This window comes from Cryptomeria japonica, chromosome 6 (assembly GCF_030272615.1).
Source record: "Cryptomeria japonica chromosome 6, Sugi_1.0, whole genome shotgun sequence".
NCBI classification, from domain to species: Eukaryota; Viridiplantae; Streptophyta; class Pinopsida; order Cupressales; family Cupressaceae; genus Cryptomeria; species Cryptomeria japonica.
This window is the reverse complement of record NC_081410.1, coordinates 395,480,564-395,491,207: the sequence shown is the minus strand read 5'-3', so window position 1 is coordinate 395,491,207 and position 10,644 is coordinate 395,480,564. Positions and strand designations below refer to the sequence as shown.

General features: G+C 37.2%; 1 protein-coding gene across 1 annotated transcript; it reads left to right on the top strand.

Moving 5' to 3' along the window:
• The first annotated feature begins 332 nt into the window (after window positions 1-332).
• LOC131038327 (uncharacterized) lies at window positions 333-3,571 on the top strand. Its single transcript, XM_057970710.1, has 2 exons — window positions 333-2,506; window positions 2,814-3,571. Exons 1-2 carry the CDS (start codon window positions 497-499, stop codon window positions 3,231-3,233), a joined length of 2,430 nt encoding a protein of 809 aa, XP_057826693.1. The 5' UTR covers window positions 333-496; the 3' UTR covers window positions 3,234-3,571.
• Window positions 3,572-10,644: the final 7,073 nt, after the last annotated feature.

The following is a 10,644-nucleotide window of genomic DNA, read 5'->3' as shown; positions in this document are numbered from 1 at the left end:
ACAAAAACAGAAACTGCTTAAAGTAAGCATCGAAAATAAAATTTTAAACCGTCGAAAGACGATGCGAGATATCACTTAATTTTATGGGAATCGGATGAAAACATCGGGAAAGCGATTGGCGGTTTCCCTTTTTTCATCTTTCCTTTGATCACCCTGAGCACAGAGCAACGTGAACAACACTTAATTCACCGTTGCTTCACTCTTCTCCAACCTTGTTTTCTTCCTCACGCTTATGAAGATTAATTCTCGCAACAACACATTCAGCCTTAAAATACATGACAAGCAGTTATTTCGTTAAAATGCTTCTCTGTCCTTCTACTTGAAGTTGAAGGACAAACAAAGCACAAGATATCTTGGCGTTCAATTACGTGCAAGGAGTGCCTTAACAGACACAACTTGATGGCCAAAATAATTTCAAAGGATATGTGAAAAGCAAGAAGTAGCAACCAGATCAAATAAATATGGCTGAACTGAACATCCATTTCCCACAAACAGTATGGCTCAACATAATCCGGACCCTATGCTGTCAGCTATTGCTGTCCTTTCTGGCAATGACCAGGCAGAAAATAGCGTTCGACTCACCGTCGAACGACATGAAGATGAAGAAATACAAGATTCATGGAGTAGTTTTGCAGAATCAGAATCACAGGCAAGAGGAGAAGAGCGGCCTGACAAGAAAATAACTCTGTTTGCCTTAAGGCTGGCCCTTTTGGAGAAGGCTGCGAGCGTGCTGGGAACTCTGGGCTTCATCTGGGCCACCGTTGTCCTCCTCGGAGGCTTCGCAATTACTTTAGAAAGGGCGGACTTCTGGTTCATCACGACTATACTCGTAATTGAAAGCACGCGAATCTTTAGCCGCAGCCACGAGCTCGAATGGCAGCACGAGACTACGCTGTCCGTGGCGGATCTCAAGAAGGACGCAAAACTGGCAAGCTGCAGATTTTACAGGGCTTCCTGCTCTTTTCTCGAGCCTATTTTGAGACCCTTTTCGGCCTTCAAAATAAGCAAAGGTGAAGACAATAATAATAATAACAGAGCGCCACAGAGTGCAAATTCTTCCGATCAAGGTGTATTGCGAAGATGGTCTTCTTCGAATGTTCAGTTGCTGCCTTATGCCAGATGGTTTTCTGTTTCCAAGGAGGTGAGCAAGCTGCTTTTTTGGTCACAGCTGTTGTCCGCTATGACATGCGTGGTGCTGTCTGTGTACAGACTCGCCGAGCAGGACTTTGGCGTGGTGTCGGGCAGCGATAAGAAGAATCGGAGATCCGCCTTGAATATCTTCTACGGGCTGTCCTTGGCCGAGGCGCTTTTGTTCTTGCTGGAGAAGGCCTATTGGCAATGGAAGATTATTGCAGGAAAACTCTTAGTCGAGGTGAACCAAGAATACGGGTTCGACCCCCCGGAAGTCCCCGCGGTTCGGCGGTTTTTCTACGACGCATATTTCCGGTGCGTCAATGGCAGCGTTTTCGACGGTTTGAAGATGGACTTGGTGTCCTTTAGCGTAGAGCTTCTCAAGTCCGGTTCCGCCCATGGTCAGGTGACCGGCGCTCGCCTGTTATCTTCATTTCTCAAGGACCGTCGCTTTGAGCAAGAGACGCTGAGGACGATAGGGGCTATGCCGGATTTGGTCGGGCGCCTGGTCGAAATGCTGAATTGGAGGAACCCTCGCGAGCAAGAGATTCGCAGAGCGGCGGCTGAGATTATTTCTTGTCTTGTGAAAGAGAAGCGGAATTCCCTTCGAGTAGCCCGGATCCCTGGGGCTTTACACTCAATTACTTCACTGCTTCGTGAACCGCAAGGGGAAATCCAGCCGTATGACTACTTAGGTTTTAGTCTGTTAGGGCTTCAGATCCTCAATAATTTAGCAAAGCACCCTGGAAATTGTGGCAAGATCGGAAGCAACGAAAAGCTTCTGCTGAGGATCAATGAATTTACAGATATAAAGGTAAATTTTGAGTCCGAAGCACGAATTCAAAATGTAAAGCTATCTCTGATTTTGCTGAAAATGCTTGCTAGCACTAAGGGCGCAGCAGGGGAAGTGTTGAGAAAACGGTTCCTGGAAATTGTCTTCACAATAAGCAATCTAAGAGATGTTCTTTTGTACCGAGGAATCAATCATGTGCAGCTACAAACCCTAGCTGCTGAGACTCTGTCGAACCTTGCTATGGAAGATGAGGGCAGAGTGAGCATCGGAAGCACTGGCGGAGTGATGGATGTTCTCTTTTCTCTATTTTTCACGCACAGTGACGAGGAGACAAAGAAGCTGGTTTCCAAGGCCGGTGAAGCCCTTACCCTGCTCTCTCTTGAAAATAAACAGAACTGCCGATCAATGATAAAGCTTAAAAGCAGTCAATGTGGCGACTGCGACAATGTGATCACAGTCTTGATCGCTGCGCTAAGTGATTCTTTTCAGGGAGTACACGCAGCAAGAATCCTTCGAAACATTTGTGAGTACGCCGAAACAGATCATGAGCAACTAAGGGAAGTCTCTGCTGCAGCGGCGAAGGTAATTTTTCACTTCTTCTTGCTTTATTTGCTCACACTTAAAAATATGAAGTCTGCCTAAAGAAATACTTACATCTCCATAGCTTGCAAGCTACACAAATAGCTGCTTGTAAAAGTTTCTCCCTTTTACTATCCCATGGCAAAAGAACAGAGTAAACTGCACATTTTCAAAATTTTACAGAAAAAACAGAGTTATGACAGAAAACAACACTGGAGAAAGAATTTTTCACTCTCTGTAACACAAACTTAAGCTTTCTACGGACATAAGGTTATTGCTATCTACTGATGTATTTGACGCCATATTTCAGGTGGTGAAGCTTGTACTGGAAGAACAAGGCACATTTCAGGAAGCAAGCATGGGACTGGCGGCTCAAATCTTCAAATTCCTCAGCAAAACAGATATGGATTCTGTGTTTGAAGAAGCAGCGACGACAAAGGATGCGCTCCTAATGCATTTAGTGGAGATCTTGCGTAGTCACTCGCGTCCATCGACTAGCTTTCCCAATATTAGGAGATTTTGCATTGAGCTTGCGATTTCAGTGCTTCAAAAGGACAAAGAATGTTTTGGCATGGAAAAACTAGTATTGAAGGCTGCTGTGGAGAACGTAATGGAAACGACATCGGAGATAGAGAGGTACAGTATCTTATCAGGGAGCATAGGCCTCGCCAGACACCGCATCACCATTCATTCTCTCCTACAAACCGCCTTAAGATTGCTTTCTGCTTAATAAATAAACTGGAATTCCAAATTTATGTAATAAGATGTCTGCAGTATTATAGAGTTTCTATCAGATGAATCAGGGTTCAAATTCAGAGTGACATAAACGAAGCTTCGACTTTTCTCAAGCATTGTTATGGAGGAAATGCTTTTTCACATAAATAAAGCTGGGCTTCCATGATGGAACACGCAGCTTGTTAAATTCGACACTGTAAGCAGTATAGTCCTGGAAATATTGGCGGTGTATACCATTGACTACTAAATTGCAGGGTATAAATCGACCCGTTCCTGTCATGTAAGAAAACCGTATTTAACTAAATAATATTATTAAGAGATGCCTATTTTTCAGATAGTTTTTATATTGAATACAGTTTAGAAATATGGTTTATTTGGGCATTAACTTACAAACCATATCAAAAGTAGTAGTTTTCTTGTTTTTTTTTAATTAAGTAAAATAGGGCTGGCATTACTTTAATAAAGTAAAACAAAATATAAGATTTGTTTAATTGATCGTTTAATAAGTTTAATATATAATATTTATCAAGTAAAATTATAAATCAACTTAAATAACAAAGTTAAATATATAAAAGAATATCAACAATAAAATTATAAATTAATCATGTTGTAATAACATTAATTATCTTAGTTCTTTTATCAATGTCATTTATGATGTCTTTAATATTTTTTCAAAGACTAAATTTTTTAGTTAATATAATAAGCACCTAGATACATAAGAATGGAAACCATAGAGAGGAGTGGTAACACCATCTTCCTCATTGTTCCAAGATTCTTTATCAACAAAACTACTGGCCCATTGAATAGATCCAACATCATCAATACTTTTACCTTTGTCAACCTCAATATCAAGAATGTCTAAAGTAGCAAAAACATGAGGACTAATAAATAGGAGCTCAATATTACCTTTACCTTTATTTGTATCGGATACCACTATCATATCTCTCTATCATGTCCAATAATTCTTATCATATAAGCATCCTCATGAGAATCATTGTACATAAATTTCTTAGCATCACTCTTCTTTCTATCCACTTGAAATACAACATTTTATGCAAAAAAGCAAGGCCGTCCAAACATAATGAAAATAATTGAGGTCCAAAAAGATAAATTCTATATAATTACCAAATAAAACATCTTTCTTGTAAACCTCTCCAATTAGGACTCTTCTTTGGAAAACTATTAGTCAAATATGCCTCAATAAGTACTTCTAAGACTTTTCACAAAGTAATCTTAACAATCCACTTAATAAATAATGGAATACCTATTTGGGATAAGTGATGAAGTACAATATAATTGCTAACCCTAATTAGGGTGTCATTGTTATTTTATTTAGAATAATGGAATACCTATTTGGGATAAGTTGTATCCTCAAGCTTGGATGTTACTATGGAAGAGTCTCTAGCAACTAGAGAAAGAAAACATAGATTTTTTGGAGACCTTTTTGGGGTGTTTGGGGGGAAAGAAATGAGAGATTGTATGTAAAGTAGCATTACACGCACCATGTAATAATGTTGTGGGAGGTAAGTAGGTTCTTGGAGAACAAAATAAATATACTATTGAGGCAAACAAAGCTTACCCTATTTATTTTGAAAATTTCTTCTCTTTATTTATGGAAGGTTATAACCCCTCTATCACAAATACAAGATTACTTATTGATGTGGATAAAATCACTATAGCACATCTAGAGGAATGAACGTGGAGTGGGGTAGATAAATGTTATGGAGAAAATATCAATTCTAGAACTAAAGGAAGTGTTGGAGGAGATCAACCATGTTATTTAGATTTTTATTTTATTTTTTGATTCAATAATTATCGGCTTTAACTTTCAAATATCCGCAAGTGGATAACTTATTCATGAAAACACTTTCTTAAAGAAACCAATGTGAGTTACCCCTATCATTTTTTTAATTTTAGTTTCTGAAATTTAGAGGATAGAGGTGCAATTTTAGAGAAGGATATACGATCATGACGTAATGCTCCACTTATTATTAAGCTTTGTTCACCATGTGTTGTGTCCCTTTTTGTTTAAATTTGGATTTTGACAAATAATAACCCATTTTATGTTTATGTTAGTTAACCAAGAAAGCATGGAAATGGTCTTTATTTAACATTTATCGTTGTCTATTTGATTCCATTAACAAAGGGACAAAAAATTATTAAATAACATGTTTATTAGGCCAAATGGGACATTGTAAAATGTGCCCCTTTAGTTTTGCAAGTGAAAAGAAAATTACAAGGAGAACTAAAGTGTTGGAAATGTGTCTTTTGAGTGAGAAATTCAAGAAAGAAAATGAAAGGTTTTTTGGGGAAACTCAATAGTCGTGCATCATAATAGACATTGTATTTTGGATGGTTGTTGTTGGGTGAAAGTTTTGTAAATTGGAAAGGTTAACAAATTGTAGTTTCAGCCATAGTGTGTAAGATTAAATCTCTCCTCACAGATTGGAGGTTGCATTCTTATTGCTTGTTATCGAATAACTCTTGATTTGAAATAAAACTTAACATAATGACTTGGATGTTACTTTCATCAATTCCTCTAAATGCAAGGAAAGCCAAGAATGAGAAACCAAGAAGCTATCTAGTCTCTTTGCAATTTGACAAAAACCTTGTCTTCTATTAGTCCATGTGAATTTACCACTAGATGGTATACAATCAAAAAGAAGATTAGAATCAATGAAATCTAAAAAAAAACTTCCATCATCTTGTTTGGAGGAATAATTCCCCCCATCTTTTCATTAATATATTTTTTTGCATTGAAATCTCCCCCTAAGATGACAAGTTCATCCTCCAAATGTTGAAAGAGAGAGGAAATTTGATCCCATACCAACCGTTTCTTATTCATACAAGTGGGACCATAAATATTAAAGATCCAAAAAGTTTGATTATATGAGAACAAAGTTGCTAATACCAACATCCAATTTTTTGTTTCAAAGCTACAAGCTCCACATTTCCAAATCTTGGCTGCCACAAAACAAAAATGCCCCCTAAAGCTCCCTTTGCTGGAATAGATAGATTTTTCCATTTACCCCAAGCTTTCAAAATATTTTCTATCATAATCAAAGATAATTTCAAATGTTTCTTGAAGAAGAACTAGATAAGAATTATAATTGTCAAATTGACACTTAATCAAGTGTTGCTTGTTAGGGATGTTAAAGCCCCTAACATTCTAAGATATAAGCTTCATCTTGTCCTCGAGGAGCTTCTAGCCCCCTCAACGTGATATTTTTCATATAATACCTGCTTTCTTGGTTGTAATCCTTGACTAATCCTTAACATTCTCCTTATTTCCATTTGAAGGCCAGAAGACTTTCTAGCCTTTAACCCTAGAACTAACTAAGAGCCTCTTTGAAAACCCTTCTCCTATAATCGAGAAGACTTTCTCCTTTCAACATTAAGACTTTGAGCAAGGGTCAATTGAATACCTGTCGCGATTTCCTATTTTGTTTTAGTACTACCCAAAGGCATCCCTCTTTTTGGCTTTGACTAGAGTTACAACCATGTCACCTAAACCATCAATCTAGGAGATCATTATTGGAGAGGCACTGTCATCATCTTCCTCTACTATCTCTTCCATAAGCTGATCTTGAGCCTCATCATAATAATCCTGCACAAAATTTTCTATTGCTTGCAAGGGTATCTTATTATGAACAATTAAGGACTTATATTTCTGTAAATCATCTCATCATTTTTCCTCATCTGCAGGTTCAGAAATACTCCTATTCTAATTTACATCCATACTTCGTCTTGGACTTAAATCCTTTGATAGTCTCCTTGTCATGTGAGTAGGTGAGGAATTTGCCCTCAAATCATCTCTATCTTACTTATACAAAAACATACCATCACATCCCCCATTTGGAATTCACTCTATTAAAGACTCCCTAAAGAAAAACTGAGTCTCTTTTATGATATCCACAACATGAGAGTCATTTCCATTAATGAATTCACATTCTCAAAAACAACAACATTTCTATCGAAATCCGTAAGTGTTGTCCCTATCTTAGACTTATTGAAGTCTCCCTCCCTTGAATCAACTTTATCCAATTCTCCAGAACAATGAGAATCCAAATCTACCCTCTTCCTTATTGTTGTTTTATCTTTCTCTAGATGGATAGAACCATTAATAGCCTTTGAGACGTTCTCATCATATATAATATTTTATGCACCTAACTTTTGTCCAGGATCAAGAAATTGCATTATCGACTTAGTTCCAAAATCTGTGGAAGGCATGACCCTAAACTTATCTAAGTGGATACTACAGTGAAAACCCCCTTGTCCCGTTATAATTTTCCCTGTAACCCAAGATCCTTTATCTATAATTAAGATAACGTGGAAAAAAAGAGAAGCATGTCAGTTTTGAGCAATCCATTTTTGGAGGTCCAAAAGACCAATTTGTGCCCCCAAATGCATGTCATAATAGCATGTTCTATTAGATCTTTATCCAAAGAATCAAAAAGAGATTTTGAGACATCAACACATGGCACTGGAAACCATATGAAGATCTTTCTCTATTTCTTTTTTACCTTTTCCCGGGACCATTCATCCCCATTGTTAGGATACTTGACATGAAAATTTGAATAAGTTAAGAACATTAATTTAAAAAATATTTAAGAACAGAATTTGTAGAAAATTGAATGTAACTTTTCTGTGATGCTAAAAATGTGGTTAGTATAAGACACATACACATATAATGAGACAATAAAAACATAATTGAAAAGCTTAATTGAAAAACTAAATCAAAGATGCAAACCATAAGCCTTCCTTGAAATGTCCCATTTTCCTCTATTCTTGAGGACCTTGAAGGTGTTGGATTGATGGGCTCTCAGCGGAGCAATGACCTCCAAAGTGGAAACTCAAGAGTTGAGTAGCTATTTGATCATGATTGACTATGGAGATGATATGAAATGCATGATGTAAGAAACTAGATTAACATGCTATGATCAATTCCAAATCTAATTACTAGATAATTGAAATGCAAATTGCCTATAGTAATGATGCCTAAATTGATATGAGATGGGATCCATATTGTTCCAAAATGAGGGGTATTTATAGGAATTCCAAGGCCAAAGCTGAGGTGGCAGGAATCGACGGTCTAGATTTGATTTGAAGATATCAAGGGCCAAGATTGAGGAAGTTGGAGAAGAGGTTGGAGGAAGGGACATTTGTCATCTCTGTGGTGACAAGTGTCAAGGAGCCTTGCTCATGAGAGGGCAAGTGTCCAAGGGAGGAGACATGTGGCAAAAGTGCCATGTGTCTCAAGGAGAGAACATCCACACCATGAGAGGTTAGGATAAGGAGGTTAGAATGTGCAAGATAGGATAGGTTTAGTTAGACCCAAGATTAGATTGAATGGGTTAAGTTAGGGGATGGTTAGGTTGGGTGGTTAAAGTTAGGAGCCATGTGCTCATTTGAATTTAGAAATTCAAATAATTGAAAAATGGTAATTAATCTCAACAAACTTGAGTTTGTTAATCTTAATTAGGGATTAGAAGAATTGATTAGTATGGGGAGACATTAATTAATTGAGAATTAATTAATCAAAGGGGGATGTGAGATGAACTATATAAATAAATCATTTAGATTTATTTACTAGTAGATGAATAGAGAAATTAATTAAATTGCTTGTGAATTCAATTAATTGGGAAGGGGAATTAATCAAATAATTGCATATTTAATTAACTATGTTCAAACCATTTTTAGGTGTATACATTTTGCCCCTCTTTGAAGCGATGTGTGACGACGCATTGGTTCAAAGAAAGCTCGATTGATGATGTTGATGATATTGATTTTGATAGGATGTCGATTCGATCTTGATTTGATGCGGATTTGGTTTTGATATGATACTGATTTGATTTGGAGATGATAAATCTCGATATGATGTTGATTCGATTTTTGGAGATGATAAATCTTGATATGATATTGATTCGATTTTTGGAGATGATAAATCTCGATATGATGCCTCAAACTCTGATTGATAAAAATTGATGCGAGGATGCCCCCTCAGGAGATGAATCGGATAATTTTCGAATGTTTTTGAATTTTTCACGATTTTTTTTTTTTTTTTGGAAATTTTTAGATTTTTTAATGATTTTCTGATGTTTAGAGATTTGAAGAGTCAATCTGATTCATTTCCCGATAAGAAATTTGAAAATGTTGTCCTGCCAGGTTGATTAGTTGATTAGATGATTGACAATAAGTGGAATAAAAATCCCACTTAAATGCCCCATTATGAGTTTAAAAAGGTGAATTCCCTTTTCCACTCCTCATTTGTGCACTACAGTTGTTGGAGAAAATTGCTCTTAAGGAAGGAAATGGCGATCCCGTACCACCAGTATAGGTCCGAGCGAGTTCGGCGATATGAGTGTCCTCCGGCATACGGTCCACCGGTACATACTTCGAGAAAACCCAACTTTATTGATTTTTTTTTTTAAATTTAGCTGTTTGCATAAAAAATCTTTTTTTAGCGTTTTCGCCAGATGGGTTGGGGAAAAAAAAAATATTTTTGAGATGGGTTTTTCGATTAGTGAAATGGGTTTTTCGGATTTTTTTTAAAATTTCCATTCGCATCTCAAAAAAATTATTTATACATGCATTTTTATTTTTGTTTTTGAAAAATTTTGAATTTTTGGCGGGAGAGGGAAAGGCGGAGCAGAGGAGAGGAGGGCGGAGGCGGAGGCGGAGCCCCACTGGCGGTTGCCACCGCCGGCGCTGCGGGACTCACCGCGGGCATTACCGCTAGTGCCGTCGATGCTGCGGGAGGTGTCGTGAGCGCCACCACTAGCACCGTCGGCGCTGCGGGGGGCGCCTTCGGCGCCACCGCAAGCACCGTCAGCGCTGCGGGGGGCACCTTCGGCACCACCGCAAGCACCAACCGGGGGTGGGGCGAAAAACCTTTTTTTTTTTTCGGTTAATCCGATTTTTTGATTTTTTTATTTTTTATTTTTTTTTATTTTGACGCTTTGGGTGATTTTTCAATTTTTCCATTTGGATTTTTCGACGATTTTTTATTTTTCCGATTTTTCGATTTTGATGATTTTGATGATTTTTCAATTTTTTCGGTTTTTGACGATTTTTCGATTTTTTCGATTTTGATGATTTTGACTTGATTTTTGGAAATTTTTGATGATTTTTTATCATTTTGACGATTTTGAGAAAATGATTTGATTTGTCAATTCGTCGGATTTGCTGCCAATTGGATTTGATTTTTCGATTTTTGATAGGATAAGATTTGATTAGCCATCTAATTGATAAAATTAGATGCTCCTGATTGATAAATTTGATGATCAATTCTGATTATCTCAATGCATGCAAGAGATGAGATAAGATTGATAATGACCTCATGATAGATGAGTGTCATTGATAGGGGCCCAATGAGATTTGATAAAAATCTCAATTGAGCAAAATAG